General features: G+C 35.1%; 1 protein-coding gene across 1 annotated transcript in view; it reads left to right on the forward strand.

Annotated features, from left to right (window-relative positions):
- CTNND2 (catenin delta 2) overlaps window positions 1-21,248 on the forward strand; it is a 912,708-nt gene that overhangs the window by 675,984 nt on the left and 215,476 nt on the right. Inside the window, exon 11 of the mRNA XM_027869022.1 lies at window positions 11,180-11,363. Coding sequence (XP_027724823.1) covers window positions 11,180-11,363 — 184 coding nt within the window. The remainder of the gene's footprint in view (window positions 1-11,179; window positions 11,364-21,248) is intronic.

The following is a 21,248-nucleotide window of genomic DNA, read 5'->3' on the forward strand; positions in this document are numbered from 1 at the left end:
AAAAGAGAAAAAAATCCTTCTATCATCCACATGTTTTCAAACTAATTTTTAGAATGTTTTCGCTGAGAAGATATTCCACCACTGCTATAAATTCCACTTAGATGCTATTCATGGTGTTTTCATCATTACCTTTGTCAGCAAACTGCAGGTGATCTCAAGCTTATGGTATCCACCTAAGCATCTCATTTCTGCTTGCCTCAGAAAAGAGATACATATCAATTGAAGGATTTATTGAGCACCTACCACATGCATGGCATGCTGATAGATGTTTATGGGACAGAAAAAATCTGCCAGTAAAGAGAAAGAAAGAAATAGGGTAAAATTGTAAGGGGCTATCCATCTGTATCGATTGTATCCATGTATAATATAACTACATATGACACCTTAAAGTTTGAAAAACAAAGGTGGAGGGATAGCAAAAGAGTAATGTAAGGGAGTTTATAAGCTGTGAGGTCAGATGCGTAAGTGCTAAAGAAAAATAATACAAGGAGGTAACTGACAGGCTCAAAGTTTCTAATGGAATAGTTAGTATTGGTCAGAGAAAGATATCAGAGAAGGACAGGTTTAGAGCTGAAAGGGACCTCAGATAGCTTTTAGACCAAACTCCTTGTGGTATCCATAGGGAAACTGAGGCCCAGAAAGATTAAGTTGTTTTTTCAAGGTCATATAATTAGAAACTAGAAGAGAAGACAATTAAGTCAGACAAGATTGTCTGACTTCAAATCCAATGCTCTGAAAGATCTTGTTTTAGTTAAGTTAGAAAATCCAGCTTACATTTGATACTCTATTAAGTTAGGCTGAACCCTACCAAACCACCTTGACTGTGTTCTGAGCTGTTTTATACTAATTACCCCCAAACTCTTAGGCCTATATTGGTCCATAGAAAAGAGTAATCAAAATCTTTACAAAATAGGTAGCATATATGTAGCACTTCAGGTTTGCAGAGTGTTATACATGTTATTTCATTTGATCATCAAAACAGCCCCATGAAGTAAGTGCTATTTTTTTTGGCAGTGCTATTATTTTAATACACATTTTACAGATGAGGAAACTGAGGCCGAGATCTTAGGTGACTTGCCAAGACTCACACAGCTAAATCAATGTCTAATACAAGATTTGAATTCAGGTCTTCCTGATTCCAGATCTAGTGCTTTTACCCACTTCACCAACTAGTTGCCTTGCAAAATGAAGTATATAAGCTCATTGATACTTGTGCTGATACCTTAACCAGTTCAAGCTTGAAATGGCTATGTTTTCTAATCTGGCAGGTGCTTTATTTTAAACTAAATATTTTCTCTACCTGTATGTTTTATGATTGTTGTAGGTGGCTAGGCATTTTTAAACATCAGTGCTCATCCACCCTGTGAAAATCAATCAGTAAACATTTATTAAGTGCTTACTATACTTTAGACAATGTGTTTAGCACTCCCTGCACCCCTGCCCCCCACCCCCCCACATACACACCTGTATTCTGGAAGAACCAAGAATGATTCCCTATTTAGATCTGGATTTTTCCTCCATTTCTGACTTGGTCAACATCCTTCCTGTCTCACAACGCTCCTCTGGTTTTGACTGACTTCAGAACTGGCTAGCTCTCTTTTTCAAAGCTATGAGAGTCATTCCTGATTTTTTTAACTGGTCATTGGCTAGCCACCTTATAATTGCATCAGTTTAAGGTAATAACTTTTTTACACGTTCTAAAAGAACAAATGAGTGGAACTACTTCTTTTATACTTCCTTTATGAGCTGTGAATTGGTCACTCATAGTCATGCTAGAAGTTTCTGATAGTTTTGCTGTCACTTTGAGTAGCCATTCAGCTCCAAAAAGGGCAATGCCCGAAGTGGGCTTCACCCCAACCCCGACATTAGGTAGTAATTTATTCTTAGTGCACACAACAGGAGATATATGTAGCTTAACATAATTAGAATCTGGTCATTAATGTCTTACATGCATACATTTGATAAGATCTCTCTGTGACCAAACAAAGCCCATTTGGGGGTTCTTGAAAGTCATGAAAGTACTTGAGGACTTTTGCTTGAGTAATTTTATTTGAATTAACTCTTTCATATATAAAAATAATTTACCTTTTTGCTAGACCATCATGCAGTCATCAAAAAATGAATAAGGATGTTCTAGCCCTTTGACTCAGATATCATGAAAGCATTCCAAAGAAGCAAAAGATAGAAAGAAATGTTTGATTTACACCAAAGTATTTACAGCAGCACTTTGTGTGGTAACCAATCAAATAGTCAATAAATCAATGTCTAATACAGCATTTGAACTCAGATCTCTGAACAGAAAATCTTCTTCCTATGTGCCAAGCACTGTGCTAAGCTCTGGGGATAGAAAGAAAGGCAAAAGACAGGCTTTGCCTTGAGGAGCTCACAGTCTAGTGGTGGAAGACAACACCTTCCTCCTTTCTTTGCAGAGATAAGTGACCCTAGATGTGGAACACTGCGTATAATTGATTGTTATTGTTTAGTTGTGATAAAGTGCCCTTTCTTTTCCTCCTTCTTTTTTATCCATTGTTACAAAGGATGCTGTCTGGGTCGGGGAAAAGAGAGGGATATATTGAGAAATGAAATGATATAATAACAAAAGATAGCAATGGAAAATAACTTTAAAGATAAAAAGATTAAAAGTTATATTTTTATTAATTGGAAATCTGGGTAATTGGCTTTCAATCTGCTTACTCTATGCTCTTAAATATACTGATCTAATTAATACATAGCTATGATGGAGCCTTTTTATAACTTTTGTTCTTTTTTCAATTTAACCACTCTATTCATGAAACAGCCTTGTAATGATATCATTTTAAGCCTTCAGCAGCTACAGTATGAAATGAAATCCCAGACAGATCCTTCTTATGCCAAATACCACTTTATAACATTCTATCTAGGTTCAGAATAGTTTTATTTTCTTTTACTTATCCTGTCTTTTATTTTAATTTGATTACATTTGTGTTACAAACATTATTAAATATGTTCCCTTTCCCCCACCAAGCCAGCATTCCATCATAACAAAGATTTTCGAAGGAAAAAAAGGTTAAAAAACCCAACTAACATATCTACCTTATCTGACAGTATATTCAGTATTTTATAACCATAGTTGAACCCCTGTACAAGATGAAAAGGTATAAGTTTTAAAAAAAAAATTTAAATCTCTCTTCCAGAATCAAGCTTTGTAGTTATACAGTAGCCTTTTTTTTTTTCCTATTTACAGAGCTGTAGTCATTATGTACTTTGTTTTCCTTCTTACTTCATTCTATATCAGGTCATAATCTTAGAGCTGAAAAAGACTTCAGAGACAATTAAGTCCACCCCCCCTCATTTTATAGATGAGGAAACTGAGGTCCAGAGAACTTAAGTGATTTGAATCCAGGGACTCTGACTCCAGGGATAGTACTCTTTCTACTATACCAAACTCACATGTCTTCTCATATTTCTCAGAATTCTTCATTCCCATCATTTCTGACAAAGCAGTTATAGTCCATTACAGTCACGTACCACAATTTGCTTAGCCATTCCCCAATCAACAGGCACAAACTGTATTTCCAGTTCTTTGCCACTATTAAAAGTGCTCCACTGAATATTAGGGTATGTTTGTATGTATAGTATACATACTATATACATGTATACATGCCTATGAATAATTTTAAATAAGTCATTCTGTACATGAAGAGAGCAAAAATATTTTAAGTATATCATTAGTTATTTAAATGTTTTCTCATTTAAAGGTCCATCGGGATTGTATTTAGAAACACCATACTTTCACCCTGCTAATTAAAGAATGAATTAGAAAGACAGCATGATATGCAGGATATAGGACAGACCTTAAACTCAGGTTCTGTCTCTGATACTTACTGCTATTGTTATCATGGTCAAGTTATTAAACCTTTCAGTGGGGCAGACAACTCTTTAAGACTATGTGACAGCCACATTTCCATTCCACTTCAGTGACAACAATGAAATCAAAATAAAATTAAGCAAAATTTCTTAAGGAAACTTTAATAGAAGTTTTAAACTTATTGGAAGGCATTAACATCTTTTTGTTAAAGATTCATAAACTTGTTAATGGCTATCAAATAAATAATCATGTTATATTCACTTGATTACGTTAGTGAAAGTAGTGACCTTTTATACACTTTTTAAGATAGTAATTTATATTGCAAACTCAAGTTATTCATAGTTTTCCCTCAAAGTTAAATTTTAGTATCAGATCTTGTTATTTTAAAATTTTTGTAGAGTAAATATCATTACAAGTTCCTTGTTTTCCCAAAAGTTTTTGGGCTATAAGTAGTCATTTATGTACAACTTCTGAAAAGAGTTGTCAAAACTCTCTATGTTGGAAATATAGCAAGTTAACAGAGAAACTATTCAATTTAGACTTTTTTTTTGTAGTGGTGAATCTGATACTTCTTTACACCATTTTCTTTTTCTTTTGAGCTATCATCTAAAAACATTTAAGTAGGAACACTTGACACAACACAAATGTTGCATCCATTTCATAACTTGAGTCCTTTCCCTCAAATATTTATAATCTAGCATACATTTCATATACTAGAAACCTTTACTTTTAGAATTGTAATATGAACCCCCCCAAAAACAGTATCCTAACTGATGGACTTACATCCCATCTTGATGCCTCATGGGGAACTAGAAAAGCACCCTAATTTTTTAAGACTTTGTCAGTGAAAGGCAAATTCTAGTGGATCCTAGTAAGCTAGAAAGTTTTCTACTTATGTCATCTGTTGACCAGCTTAGCTAAATTCAGAGAGGCCAGTTAACATGTTAACCTCAGAGTTATGCATTTCTCAGCTTCAACAGCTCATGAAGTCTATTAACTAAGGTATAGAAGGGTAGGGCTGGGTTTGGTAAAAAAAAAAAAAATCATGAAAATCTATCATTTTATATTCTTACTTAGCTTAATTTGCTTCTCAATTTGTTTTCTCTTGGTACTTTTGTAATGATAAAATTTGAGGGAAAGGAACGTGCGACTTATAGGGCTAGGAAGATAGAGGCAGGAAAAAAAATGAAAAGTGCAGCAGTGAAGTAGATAGTATTTGACCAATTAAAGAGAAAATAAAAGAAAGAGGATGTTGATAGAATAAAACCAGAGCTGATCTTTTCAGAAATACTTTGGAATGTTGTTTACCCTCTCTGCAATCTGTAGTCTTTCAACTTCTAATGCTAAAATATGAAGAACCTAATTATTTACCACTTACTACTCCTGCCAACAAAACTTCATCTTTTGTTTCAGGTGAGTGTAAAAGTTGCTGCTTCCTTCACCATCTCTGATCATGTCTTGGTTTAGTAGAGCTGGTAGGCTTTGCAGGAAAGAGAGATTTATATTGGAGGACTGAGATTTAAGGATCTTTCAACCTATCTATAAAATCCAGCAATGTCCTGCTATTTATTGTATCTAGCTAAGATGATAAGGTAGTTATTAACCTGGGTTTGCCCATAGTTCTCATGTACAAGCAGATAGCAGTAAGAAAAGTAGAAGAAAGGCCATCCCCAATAGATAGGTAGTCAAAGAGTATGCTCCTACTAGTAAGAGAAATACAAATTAAAACAGCTTTAAGCTTTCACTCCATTTCCATGCAAATTGGGAAACATGTAAATAGATGAGAAGAAACAAAGATGACCAAAAAATAAAAAGAAAATACTATTTCTTGAAGGGACTGTGGTAGGACAGGTACACACTAATGCTGTGTTGGTGGACTTTGAATTGGTTCAACCATTATGGTTAGTAATTTGTAACTATACTCCCAAAAGATACAAAAGAATGTATTGCCCTATGACCTAGAAGTACCATTACTAAGAGAACAAGGTACACATGGACAACAACAACAAAAATAGAAAGATCATTGAAAGGGAGTTGAACTTTTAAGTAACAGGAAAACCAGTGAAGGTCCTGAAACAGAGAAAATGAAGCATACCTTCTCCTTCATATCTTCTAAGATAGACTATTGTCAGAAAGAACTTCTGGAGTAGATGTTTTTATTTGACTGTTTTTCTTTATCATGAGGGAGAATTCAATCTAAAGGTGGGGATGGGATGACTGTGATGGGAAGATAAAATACATTCAAAGTTGAATTTGTAAAAAAGAAAAGTAGATAGAAAGCTCAGAGATATATAGGTCAAATATAATTATAATTTAATTGAAGTGTGAGTCGCACAGGCAACTAGCCTGTAAAGGTCAATTGAATCTGAACCAAAAAAATTTCTACATGGCTTCTGAATTAGATTGTACAATTAAGATGAAATAATTTTTTAAGAGAAAGCATATTAAACAAGGAGTAAAGAAAATCCAGGATTGTATCATTATTTATTCCAATCGCCCTTATCTCCTCTGAGATAAAGCATTCAATTTCCATTTGCCTTATTTCTCCATTACCACTGCCTATTCCTCATAATATTTATTTTTAAATTTGCTTGGTTTTTATAGAGAATGTTGAGATCTTTTTTTAAGTATGTCACATGAAAATTGAAGTACTTTTTCTGTTCCCGACAGTCTTATTTTTCAAGTAAATATATTTTGGTAGCAACAAATCTATTTTTTTTTAATCAGCTTTGAAACATCAATAATCACTTGGCTCTAGATGCAGAACTTTTGAAGTTGGGTTTAGAAAAGGAAGCAGGGATAACCAGTGTTGAAAGATATTTGTACTTTATCGTGCATATTTAGCAGAGATAATATCTAAGGAAAGAAGGAAGAGAGGAAGAAGGGGAGGAAGGCAAGAAGAAAGGGATAAAATAAGTTATTTATTAAGCACCTACTATTTGCAAGGCATTGTGCTAATTTACTTTACAAATAATATATCTATTGTTACTCCCAGCAACCCTGGCAGGCAACTGCTATTATTGTCCCCATTTTACAGCTAAGGAAACTGAGACAGAAGTTAAATGACTTGCCTAGGGCCACACAGCTAGTATCTGAGACTGGATTCTAACTCAGGTCTTCCTGACTCCAGGCCCAGCAGTCTATCCACTGTACCAGAAGCTGCCTTTAAAGCCAGAGCTAGTACTTCTGTTTCTTCCCATTGATCCCATCCTTTCTTGTCTCCTGCACATCTTACATTCTTCCTGCTTCTTAAGGAAGCTTTAATTCTTTGAAACAGTTTTTTTTAAAAAAAATTTTAAAAAACCACTTTTCTTCCTCCATCCACTGCCCAGTCCATATTGTTGAATTATGCTCAATTCACTAAGTAACCTGTAATAGTGCTTTGCTAGGTGCTAGCAATAGAAAGACAAAAACAATACATCACTGCCTTTAAAAAGCTAACTACCTAATAGGAGAATGGCATGTGCAAAGGAAAATGCGATGAAAGGTAAAATATGATTGGAGCAGAGTAATCCCAGGCAGAATGCTATGAGCAATTTGAGGGGTGAATAGGTTCTTTTCAAAAAGGAATTCTGGGAAGGCTATGTGGGAAAAGGGATACTAAGCTGAAAAAAGGAAGGGTCTTCACTAGGTGGAGATGGCATTTTTCAGAGACATTCAAGATCAGTGTTGGTGTAAGCAAAGTCACATTAATGGAAGAAGGAAAGATAAGAACAGGACAGGGAAAGCAGTCCAGTTTGGCTAGAATATAGCAATGTGTGGGAGAATAGACAGAAAAGGTAAGGTAAAGGACCCTGAATGCAATTCTAAGAAACTTGATAGACTTTAGGAAGTGGCCAAAGCTTTTTTAGTAGAAGAGTAATATAATCAGACAAGCGTATTAGAATGATTTCTTGGATACAAATTTAGAAGCTGGATAGAAACAACAGAGCCAAGAAGACCTGTTAGAAGTTAGTCCAATAACATAGGCAAGATGAAATAGGGACCTTCATAAAAAGGATTACAGTGGGAATGTTATAGAGGGACTGGACTCAGGAAATATCATAGAGGTAGAATTATTGAACTGGGGGGGATAAGGAACAGAGAAAGTTTGGAGCCTTGCAAGGAGTATGGTATTGAATTTGTGGAACTAGATACCTTGGAAAGAAGACCTTAGAGTATGATATGCAATTATTATAGATGGAGACCTTGAAGGGTAGGGTAAGTTTAAGAGACATGATAATCATTCAGTTTTAGTGGTGTTGAGTTTGAAGTCCCAGAAGACTGCTAAGGTGACTATATGCAAGGGAAAATCACTTGGAGTTGGAAGAGAGAGATTTGAAAACTATTTGTCTATGTACATAATAGTTACAGCCAAAGGATGGCATTAACCTCATATTTCTTGATGTTGCACAATTATATTTTAGGAGCCTGAGGGATACTGGGATAAAAATTAAAATCATTTTAAAATGTTCCTTGCAATTAGAGTCATTATAATGTAGTGGAAAGAACACTAGAGTAGTGTTACTTGGACAAGTCATTTAACCTCTCTTAGCCCCAGTCTCCTCATCTACAAAAAAAAAGAGATATTTGGGTTACATGACCTCACAGTCATTTTTAGCTTGAAATTTATGATCATCTGAGTTCATAAATCTTGGCTCTGCCACTCACTAGTTAGGGGTAAGTCATTTCATTTATCTGATTTTGTAGTTTCCTCGTTTGTTAAAAAAAAAGGGGGGAGGTTACTATTTATATTAGCTTCCTCACAGGTTTGTTGTAAGGAAAGCATTTTCTAAACTGTAAATGTATGTATATGTAGTATATACATATGAACTCCACATTGTAAGAAGAATTATAAAATAGAATATACACAAATTAATTTAAATTTATATATTTCTTCTAAATATCTTGTTTCAGAGTTGGGAATTGTTGCCAATTTCATTTTGCAAGAACCATGATTATTATTTAACCAAATATAATAATGCAAGTATATAGTACATACTTACATACTATGTAGATAAATGTATATGAAAATTTACCTTAATTATTGGTTAGTCTTCATAGCTAACAACTATGAAAATGTTTTGTTTTTGTCAGAGTCCAGAGGAGTATAGGTATCCAGTTTAATTATTTATTTTATTTAAATTTTACTGACTTCTTCTTTGGTTAAAAAAAAGATTTTTTTTTCTCTCCAAAATAGGAACATTTTTTCTCCTGGAACTTGATCCCCCCTTTTAATGTAAAATTCCAATCTCAAAGAGAGATTTGTCTGAGGGACAATTACATGTAAATTACATGTAAAAACAATTTTAACCTTTTTTTAAATTTCAAGTTCCAAATTCTCTCCTTCCCTTCCTCCCCTCCACACTCCTCAAGAAGGCAAGCAATTTGATAGAAATTTTACATGTGTAGTCATGCAAAACATGTTTCCATATTAGCAGTATTACAAAAGAAAACACAGGCCAAAAAAAAAGTTGTTTTTTTTTAAAGTGTTCTTTGATATGCATTCAGACTCCATCAGTTCTTTCTCTGGAGGTGGATAGTGTTTTTCACCATAAGTCATTTGGAATGGTCTTGGATCATTGTATTGCTGGGAATAACTAAGTCATTCACAGTTGATCATCACTGTTACTGTGTACAATATTCTCTTGATTCTGCTCATTTCATCAATTCATGTTAGTCTTTCCAGGTTTTTCTGAAAGCATCCTGCTCATCATTTCTTATAGCATAATAGTATTCCATCACAATCATATAACACAACTTGTTCAGTCATTCACCAATAGATGGGCAATTTTCAATTTTCCAGTTCTTTGCCACCATGAAAAGAGCTGCTATAAATATTTTTATACACACAGGTCCTATTGCTTTTTCTTTGATCTCTTTAAAATACAGGCCTAGTAGTGGTTTTACTGAGTCAAAAGTTATACACAGTTTTATAATCTTTTGGGCATAGTTTCAAATTATTCTCCAGCATTATTGAATCAGTTCACAACTTTACCAACAGTGCCTTAGTGTCCCAATTTTTCTACATCCCCTCCAACATGTAATTTGCTTTTCTGTTATATTATCTAGTCTGCTAGGTATGAGGTGGTACCCTCTGAAGGACTTCGTACAAGAATTCTTCCCCTACCCCCACTTCTCTTCCTCTTCGCCTTCATTCCTTTAATTTAGGAGTTATGAGAAACATAGGAATACATAAGGCATGGTCACTGCACTCAAGGATCTTATAATTCAGTTTCTTTGGGGTTGTTTCCTTTGTATTTAACAAAAAATATCAAGAATCAATATGCTCAAAAGAAATATATGCTATTTTGCATATATTAATAGTCACAAGAAAAATCACAAGTCTTCCTCAGCTGTAATATGAGAATTAGACTAGATCTCTTAAGTCCCTTCCAGTATTGAGTTCTGCGATTCCATAAATATTAAGAAAATTGTTAAGTGCTGAAGTTGAGAATTTTCTTTACAGAAATGGAAAAAAATATTTAATTCTCTTAGCCTGAATTAAAGCAAGTATATATATATATGTATATGTATATGTATATGTATATATATGTATGTGTATGTATGTATATATGAAACTCTCAACCATGTTAGTAAATACAAGTACATTCCCATGCCATTTCTGTTGCTTCCTGTAATCATTAGGCAAATAAGGCGTAAGTGTCTGCCTGCAGCAATCTAGGTTGCATTTCCTCCACTTTCCAAGATAAGCAAAGAGATAGACAGAATAGGTAACATATCCTTTTTCCTATTAAATCAACTGTGGTATCTAATTCATTAGGTCTACTGGTTTATTCTTATTATATTCCCCAATTTCCTTTTGCATCCCTGCATGTAGATTGGCCTTATTTTCATGATTTGTTTAATATAGAATCAAGAGCAAATTGGATAGGCTATAATAGATGGGTTATCAAGGTAGGAATGGTGGGTCACATGTGGAGTAACTCTGCCAATCTGCTTCCTTACATAAGATTGGTTTAAATTTGGGAGATTCTCTCCCTTGCATTTTCAGTAGATGGAAACCTATTCAACATTTTGTACCTAATCAGTTCTTCCAACTCTGGTTACTTTCTATTATAAAACACAGATAACTAAATTACAAACTCTCTTTCTAGTTGTCAGATTTTGACAGCCCTATTTCTGAGGGCGTGCAGAGATGCTCTAAACTGAATTCCTTTTTTATCTTTTAATGGAAGTTAAGGGGCACAGTCTTAAAGGAGAAACTTGCACCTGCATGCACTAACTTGTATTTCTCTGACAATTTTATCAACAACAGTAAGAGAAGAAACAGTTTTAAAGCAAGAAAACCAATGGTCATTAAAAATGCTGTTTTTAATTTCTATTTTGTAGGAGTCCTTTGGAATCTTTCTTCATGTGATGCACTTAAAATGCCAATTATCCAGGATGCCCTTGCAGTGTTGACCAATGCAGTCATCATCCCTCACTCTGGATGGGAAAATTCACCACTCCAGGATGATCGGAAAATACAGCTCCATTCTTCACAGGTGCTGCGTAATGCCACTGGGTGCCTAAGGTGAGTCTGGTGAATACAAGAGCTACATTGTAAGATTCTCTCCATTCAATAAAATTTGACTGGTGTCTCATTGCCTCTGAGCCTGCAACAGGGAAGAAGGAGTTTTCATTGTGGCAGGTATCTGGTTTGTAATTTCACTGGAGAAGCACCTTCCAGCTTCCCAAGACTAGTTTTCTCCCTGTGCTGCCAAAGGTTCTTAATGATTACCAGCCTACATCTAATTGGATATGTTTATTTATTACTAAGTAACTGATTCATTCTCCATTTGAACAAATAATGCCAATATGTCCTTATGATCTTAAAATTCTGGCACAGCTATGTTTGTACTATCTCCAGAAAATCTATTATTAAATTTGTAGTGTGAGTATTTATAGGTCAGAGATTAGCAAATGTTCCAAATCAGGACTCGGTTTATTGTTTTGTAGATTGTTTATAACTAAGTATGTGAAAGGAGAAAATGTTAATAATGCTGATTAAACTCAAAAGGGTGTCTTAGTTGCTTTTTTTTTTGAGAACTGGTTCTTAAATATTTAACAAGCACATCTCTGTCTAGAAGAACATCTTTTTTTTTTTCTGCTTTTTGGTGAGGCAGTCAGGGTTAAGTGACTTGCCCAGGGTCACACAGCTAGTAAATGTCAAGTGTCTGAGACCAGATTTGAACTCAGGTCCTCCTGACTCCAAGAGCTGAGCTCTATTAATTATACCACCTATCTGCCCCTAGAAGAATATCTTTAATCAGTCAGTTAACAATATTTATTGTGACTTAGGTATACAAAGACAAAAGTGAAAGTTCCTGCCCTTGGAGTTTGCATTCTAGCTGGAATGAACAGCATGCATTTTTTTGTTGTGGTGGTGGTGCTTGAGTTGAGCCTTAAAGGAAACTAAGAATTGAATCTAAGACATAGTAGTGAAGAAGGGTACATTACCAGGTATAGAGGCAGACACAAAGAAAGGGAAAAGAGTGACTTGTGTGGTTAAGAAGGCCAGTTTGACTTTGTTCCAAGAGAGTAATAGCCTGGAAGGGTATCCAAATAAAAGAATGTTGATCCAGTGTTTTATTAAAGATCTTTGGTAAGTCATCACAAAGCAACATAGGCAATTTAAAAAGGAAATTACTTAAAGGTATATTAAGGGAAAATGTCATAATGACCAACTAACTAGATAACATAAATGCCTTAACAATTTTCTTTAATAGAAGGATAATGTGACTCCTATGTAGTTGACCATATTTGTTTTAAACAGTTTTATTTTCTAGGTGAAAATGTAAAAACAATGTATTTTTGCATTATATTTGGGTATTTCGTGGCTCCTAATTCTCATGCTTCATAGCAATTTGGTATTCACTGCATCCAAAATAGAGATGGTTTAGACAAGCACTTGTTGGGATGGTAAAACTCACAGATAGGTAGAGAGTTTTTATTCACTTACTATGTTGGAGATTTTTTTCTGGTTGCCATTGTTTTTGTTCCAATTGTATACAGTTTGTAGTGATTGATATTTCTCAAAGTATGTTTATAAAGACAGTATTTTGGACTGTTAGAGGACCTTCTGTGATGTTCCATTCCTTTACACAACAAGATGTTGGACTTCTAGCCATTAGAAAATACAACCTTAAAGGGTTGTACAGCTCTTATTATTTCAGGGAATTCAATGCAACTATCCACTTTAAAATCTTGTAGGCTGAGGCATCTAAGTGGATAAAATACTGGTCCTACAGTCAGAAGGACCTGAGTTCAAATCCAGTCTCAAACACTAGCTGTGTAACCCTGGGCAAGTCACTTAACCCTGATTGCCTCCAAAATATGTATATATTGTGGTGGTATTGTGTTGAAAGCAATAGGCCAAATAAGAAACATAATTTAAATCCACTTTTTTATATAACATGATTTACTATATCAATACTTTAAACCAAAATAAAAAACTTTTAAAAAATTGCTTAAGATTAGTGCAATATTTGCACCAGTATGCAAATATTACAAAAGAATAACAGGTGCAGTTCACCTTATTTTGTAGTGAGAAGCAAAATCACCACAGCCTCATCCTGAATAATTATAACCTGAATGGCAAAAACAATACTTTTTATGTGTTAAATATGTATCCAACTTCTAAGCCTATGCATATATTTAGAAATAGCATATTTGAACATAGAGTCTGGAAGCATTCACAGAAACAAATGGACCACCTCAGATAATTATTTTTTCCAGGACAAAGAATGAGAAAAATGCATTCTCCACTTATTTTCTAGGACAGGACTAGAATGTTAAACCTGTATCTTTACTGTATTTTGTACACAACACTTCTTTGAGTGATACACAGTTTCTTTTGTGTAAATATTCCCCCCAAAGACAAAGCTCAAAACTCTGTATATTTTAAAAAACATAAATAACTTACTTAACAGTCTTCATGAATTGTTGTGACCAAGATAGAATTATGATGTAACATGTTTTGTTAAAATTATGATGTAGTATACAAATTATTTCTGGTGGTAAGCCTGTATCAGGCTGGTCTTCCCATGGTGGATATACAATCTCTTGCTGGGTCCATATTATATACCTTTCCACTTAAATGCAAGTCAATTCAATTATCTGCTTCAGGTATCTTCTTTGAATTTTAAGTGTTATCAAAAGCTATTAAGGAAATTTTATTTTAGATATAGGCAACTGGTATGAAAAACACAGATAACCTTAATTAAATATCAGATACAGGGGTATAAATAAAAGGGTATAATAGTGTCGTTTCATCAAGGAGCTCCTGTTGTCCTTATTCCTTGCTGTCCTGATGTTATGGTCAAAGATCAAAATTCACAGAAGAAATCACTTTGTCATTTACTTTGTGAGGAGTCACACCTACTGACAAAATTTTCAGCTGATATTAATCTAAAGGTATACTTCATAGGTAGGGATGAGACCCAAGTTAACTGATCCTGATGAGGACTCTAAACTAAGCTTGCATACATGTATTGTGTATGTATGCCTATATGCATATGTACATGAATATGTACACACACTTTTTTGTTATTAGCCAATAGTGTCCATTATGAAAAGAATAGACGTCCCTCTTAGCCTATCATGGAAACAATAGATAATAGATAAGTAAGTAAATAAGTGAATGAATAGATAATAAAGAAAATAAATTAATAAATGAATATGTAAATAAGTAAGTAGATAGATAAATTAGATAGATGGATGGATAGAGGAATGATGGCTCAAGCAAGCAAGCTTGAAATTATGTGCAGTAGGTCAAAAGAACCTTCCCTGTCATGAGTTACAACTAGCTACAGATTCTTTAACCGTTTCTAGATTCTGTTTTTCTATTGCCCAACTTTCTAATTTTTTGCCGTGTGAAACAGAGTTAGAATCTGGCATCAGGATATAGAAAGCTCAACTTTAATTCTAGCTCCCATATTTTGAGTACTAGCTATGTGACTATAGGCTAGTACTTATTTCTCTGTGTTTCAGATTCCTCTTCAGTAAAGTTGGTATAACAATATGTGCACTACCTACATTATAGGATTATTACAGAAACACTTTATAAAGCTGAAAATTCTATATAAATGTGAGTTGCTGTCATTAGCAGCAACAGTAGCTGCCTCATCACCATCATCATATCTCTCCCTCTTACAGACAGAAAAGCGTTTTCATTCAATAACATTAACTTGTCTATAGACTTTTCCATCCCAATGGGGGTGAAAAGGAAGGGAAGGGAACCACTGAATAATGAGACAAATAAGTTTAGTATTAGCCAAGATGAATTTATGTTGCCATTGACCACTTGAGAGGCAGCATGGAGGAGTGGACAGAGAACTAGTCTCAGAATCAGGAACACCTATGTTCAAAGTAGACCTCAATCACCTATTAGCTGTGTGGCCTGAGGCGAGTCTCCACCTTTCAGTGCTCCAGAGCTCTCAGGGCTCAGAAGGCCAGAAGTTTCAGAGCAAGGTGTCCATTTTTATTTAAAAAGGTTTTTTCTCAGCAGAAATTCCTAATGTCTGTAAAACCACAAGTCAAGTCCCTCATACCCCCCAAAAATGACCACTTAGAACCAACAGTGTTGAAGATTCTGTATAATACACCAAAACTATCCTGAATGTGTCACAAAGGAAAATTTGAAATCCTAAAATTTTAGGAATTTTTCTATATGCTATTCTTTTTCCATCTTTGTAGCCTCAGGGGTGTTAGCATAATATATTACACATTATAGCTTCATAATTGATGTTTGTTACATTGAATTTCCTATAAAATATAAGTAATTTCTTTCTCATAAACAGATTACCCGGCATAATGTTTCTGACTTTCAGTGTTGTCTGCTTTCATTTAAATGACCTCCTGTACTTGATCATCCACATAGATGATATCTCAGATATACCTAAATATGATTCCGTTAGGCAGTGGGAAGTTTTGGCTTCTCCAGGCAGAAAAAAAGAAAAGTCAGATTTAGTACCTGCCATCATTTCATCTATAGACCATAAGGAATCCTTTATGAAAGACCAAAATCTTCATGATGAGAGCAACCATAATATTTGTATTTTGTAACTATTTCTATGAAAATGTATATTCCCCATGTTGAAATTTACTTAAGTGTCATAGATGTGCTTCCAGGGTTCCATGTTGCAATTCTTTCCCACCTTCCCTTATGTCATAATTTATAATTATTGCATTATATTACATTTTTTTGCTTACTAAAAAAATTAACTATAGTTAACTGTATTCATTCTTTACTAATGAGAAAAATTTAAGACATGTGGAACCTAGCTTCTAAGACTATTCAATTAGTTATAGTATTACAAGTCACAGTGTTATCCTATTATAAAATCTTTCAAGTGTTTCCATTATGTACTTCAATTTAAATCATGGGAACTCATGAATAATCCTTAAGATAATTGTGAGATTAATTCCACTAGTGTTTTCCAGAATTAATATTTTATTTAAAATTTTATCATTCTAATTTGAAATTTTGTTTGATTTAATACCATTTATAAAGAGTTGCTTTGAAATACATACACACATACATACATGTTTGTATATAAGTACATGTAATATATGTATACAAATACATATATAATATAAAGTATATATAATGTCTGCCTTTTCCATGTTTATGTGTGTCATTAAAATGAAGTACTAAAATAAACCAAACTTGGAATCTGACCCTGAAATTGCTGTGTCAAAATGTTAGCCAATATTTTCAAAAACAATAAAGCATATTCCGTCATGTTAGTGACAGCAAAAATAATTTTAACATTAAAATAAAAATATTTGATTATTCATTTCATCCTTTTTAAATTTTAAATTTCTCTTTTTGTTTATGTTTTATCATGTACATAATATAGTAGTATAAGAGTGCATTATATAATTTACAAACCAATATACATGTAATTGGCATAGATCCTGGTTTATTTATTTATTTATTACTGGTAGGGACATGAATAAAAAAATTTTGGAGACTACTACCATAAGACTTTAAAGCATACACATAAGGTTCAGTGGGAGTTGATAGAAGACAAGGGTTTGACTTTGAAACACAGAGATGATTTACTATATTATCTCCTACTTGCATTTCTAGTCAAGAAATCTTATCCATTCCATTTTTTAATCCATACTTGTGATTTCATCCCCATGATAGAAGTAGAGAACTCTTACTAGGTACCTGTCTCTACCTCCCCAGACTAGGACCTGCTCTGAAACTTACTACTTTAGAGAGTAGCCTGAGGCATCAGTATGATAAGAAGAAAGTGACCATTCACTTAAATAAAACACTTGTATTCCAAAGATTTCAAAGTTCTGTTTCAAAAACAGTAGCTGAATTTAAAGACAGGTATGCCTTTTAAGCAAGTAATTCTTTTGGAGCTTTTGATTTGCATCCTAGAAGCATTCAGGTGTGTGATATAGATAGCACTTAGATTTAAACATTTAGTGTCTTCAAAAGATAGTGTTCTACAGGGAGAATTTTTTTTTTAAATGTGAGGTAGAAAATCTTAAGCTAATACCATCTTTTTTTTAAGTTTTCATAACAATTATTCATAAGCTTAAGGTGAACATATGAGAAAGTTGAGGCATGAAGTTAATTGAGGTAGAGTAGATCATTGACAGCTGCATGACAGATGAGTTGTGGATGGACAACATGATGGAAAGATCACTGAATTAGAAGTCATAAAATGAGTTCACATCATGGCTCTACTTCTTAGGTGATCTCAGGCAATTGATTTTCTCTTTCTTGGTTTCAGTTTTCTCATCTACAAGTGAGGTTAGATTAAATAAGGCAGCAGCTAGGGCTCAGTGGATAGAGCGCTGGGCCTGGAGTCAGAAAGACCTGAATTCAAATTAGGCCTCAGATGCTTACTAGCTGTGTGACCCAGGACCATACTGTCCATGGGGTCAAAAAGAGACAAAAAACAACAACAAACTAACAAAGCAAAACTAGCAAAGTGCAATAACACCATCAATGGGCCTCTCTATATAATACAACTTAACTATAAGCAATAGCACATACACAAAACAATTCAGAAATAACATGGCAATAGAATGGGCATAACACAAGACAAAAGAAAAATAACAAAATAAAAACCAGCGTTCTCAAACACACACTAATTCACATGTACAGCTGTAACATATGCAGTTGCATGCACATGACATGGTTCATGTGGACATGATGGAGATTCTCACTCCTCTCATGTCAGCTTCTTCCCAGAGTCTTCCTTCAGCAACTGGAAGTGAGGTTGTGATCATCCATCTTTTCTCTCAAAGCTGGAAGCTAGAAGAGCCTGAAGTGACTACAGACCCTGAAGACATTGAAGAGACCCTCAGACTTGAAGAGAGCAAACTTCTCTTCTCCCCCACTTTCACCACCTCCCTAGTGATGAGGTCTAAAGGTTTAGGGGTTCTGGGACCCCGAGATCATCACATGCGGGTCCTGCCCGAAACAATTCGACCCAAGCCTTCTTTCAGCCAAAGACAAGGTTTATTAAAGATCCGCCATATTAGCCAGACTTGAGGAATCTGAGAGTCTGTGAGGCATTGTCTAGATTCTAAGAATCAGAGCATCTTAATAGAAACAAGATGGACCTTATATACAGAAAGACTGTGGGAAGGATATAGGAGTGGCCAAGTAATTTGAGGTGACTGGAGGAGGAGTCTAAGGAGGATCTGGATGGGAGTGGCCAATAAACTGGGGTGAACATAACTCCTGGGCCAAGGGAGAATGGAGCCCAGTTGATATTAAGGGTGGGAAATGGCCTGGGGCCATAGGGAACAGAGTTTGGGGTAACCACAATGAAAGGCCAGTTGATGGGATTATAGCCTCAGGCTAACACCAGAGATTTGGTCTCATGGGAAAGTCCAGGGTTTTTCTTTTTTAGGGTCTAGATCCCATCCTAATCACTAGTATCCTTCATACTGGCAGGCACAGGGCATTGATTGCCACCAGCAATGAAAGTGACCCATTCCACTGAGTTTGGGGACTTGGGTTACACAGATACTAAACTACAAGGCATTTTGCTTTATTTCTGAGTGAATGAAAAGCATACAGAAATATTTCTTGTGTGATTCAGTCTCAACTGTCTTCTTTCTTCATTTCTTCCTCCTTTTACCTCCATGTTCCTTTTCCAAAACCCAAAGAAGGTGGAAGTGGGGATAATGAGACTGGTAGAGGAAAAGAACAATTCTAGTCCTCCTTTTTCCGTCCTCTCTCAGTCTCTGATTCAGAGAAAAGCTAGGAGGTTTTTGTTTGTTTGTTTGTTTGTTCTTAATCTAGCAGCCCTTTAGCAATGCCCTAGGCATAAAATGCTTGAATTCATTCCAAGCCCCAAAGGCATTATTCTTTTATCTGCTCACTTTAGGACTATTTCGTTGTTTAGTTAAGTATTTTCTCATGAACATGAATAAAAATAAATAGCTAGAACCATTCTCCTGGGAACCTTAGAAATCCAGTTGAAATATGTATGCTACACTAACTGAATTTAAAAAATAGGATATGGCAAGTCTTTCTTGGAGCTTGTCCTTTTGATTTGCCTCTTAGAAGCATTCAAGCTTGAGTTTTTGATGGCAATAAGCACTTAGATTCGAACATTTAGTATCCCCAAATGATGATGTTCTAGAGGGAGAATTATTGTAAACACAAATTAATTGTGAGGTAGAAACTCTTAAGCTAATACCATCTCAGAACTTGTTAAAAAGGCTTCTCTAATCTTGATGCTAGCATGTAGAAACTTCCTTAAGTAAACAGTTTGACTTAAAAAAAAAAACACAATGCTGGCAAAAAGGCAAAAAACAAAATTCACTGTACCTAGATAAATTAAAAGTCTATATAACCTTATACTTTCTAACTTCAGGCAGTTTCATCCAGGATCAATATTTAATGCTTCATCTAATTCTTCAGTCCTTCCTTTGGCAAACCTTTCACCACCATGGATAGCCCTGAGTGCTAACACTGACAACTGAAAATATTCTCTAGGACTGAGTATCATAGATGTATTTATTCTAAAATGAATCTTCTCCACAGAATACCCTGAGAAATCATAGTAAGTGGTAACGTAAAGTTGTAATAGGTTATTGGTGTCCAAAATGTACCTTGGTTGCCCACATAAAATACTTCCCATATAATCTCACAATGCCAATCATATTTCACAATTTAAAACTCAGTTTTCGGTCCTATTTCTAGGTCTATTTCTATTGTAATCTGTGTCTCAGAACCCCAAGCTGTGGATTAAAGTGGACTGTATTTCATTTTAGGAATGGTCACCCTTAAACATATCTCTTTGGATTTAGAGTAACAACAATAGGAGCTGGTGAGATTCCCATTGAATCTGCCTGATAAGGATGGGACTGATACTTTTATACAAAAAAAAAAAAGTCTGTGAAAAGATTTGGATGGGATTAAGGAGTGGTAAATAGCCTGGGAGTCCCAGGTACAAACAGTGAAAGGAGTTAAGTGGTCTGAGAGTCACAGTGAAAGGGCAGTTAAAAGGATTATTGAGTAACTAGGTGGGATGGGATGGACCTGATGCCTCCTGAAATGTATGGGAAAATTCAGGGTCCAGGTCCAATCACCCCATCATTCCCAAATCCTGTGTATGGAGTTGGCAGTGGGAGCAATCCATGCAAGATGCTTTTCTCCCTAAGAGCCTGGTTCTTCCTCTTCTCTCACCAGACAACTGGAGTCTGGGATTCTCTTTCTCTAAGATGCTGAAAACAGAACTCTTTCTCTTCCAGACTCCTGACCCTTTATGTCTAGCAACACCAAGGCTGGCACTACTCTAGAGCTCCCTTTTCCTCAATAAATGGCTAGAGTTTGGTAACTCCTGCTACTTAGCTTTGTGGTTTTTCTTTTCTGGAGCTACATGGTCAGAAGCATATATCTTTGTCATTTCTTCTCCAGGGCTATGCCAGGTACTTAAGAGTCCAGAAACTCAGAATATAGGAATTGTTTACTCCTCTGCTGCCCTGACTGCTGCTATTCTTGAACTAAGCCCATCTTTGGGGCTGAGAGTAAAGGGGAGGGGTGTCACTTCTCAAGGAAGCTATGCCAATGCACATGTGCACCCAAGAGTCCAAAAACCATTCTTATGTCTCAAGTACTTTAAAAAAGGCTTTTTAATGACCTATATTCAGAGTGGGAAAAGGAAAAAATATCTATGATGAAGACTCCTTTGATAATAAGACTAGCACAAAGAAGTGGTTCTGAAACTACAAGTCTTCTTGATTCATCTCCAATCTATAGCAGCCCAAACCAATCATCAATTCATCTCCAATTGATGAGACTTAAGGAGATGACTTCTTGCTCATTGTGCTATTCCTGGATATGCCCTATATTCTCCAAAGGAGACACAATAAGAGTTAAAAAGACTTACTCCAGATCACAACTTCAAGGGAATTCCCTGATCACCACACA

This window comes from Vombatus ursinus, unplaced genomic scaffold (genome assembly GCF_900497805.2).
Source record: "Vombatus ursinus unplaced genomic scaffold, bare-nosed wombat genome assembly UNPS02014791.1, whole genome shotgun sequence".
In the NCBI taxonomy this organism is placed as follows: Eukaryota; Metazoa; Chordata; class Mammalia; order Diprotodontia; family Vombatidae; genus Vombatus; species Vombatus ursinus.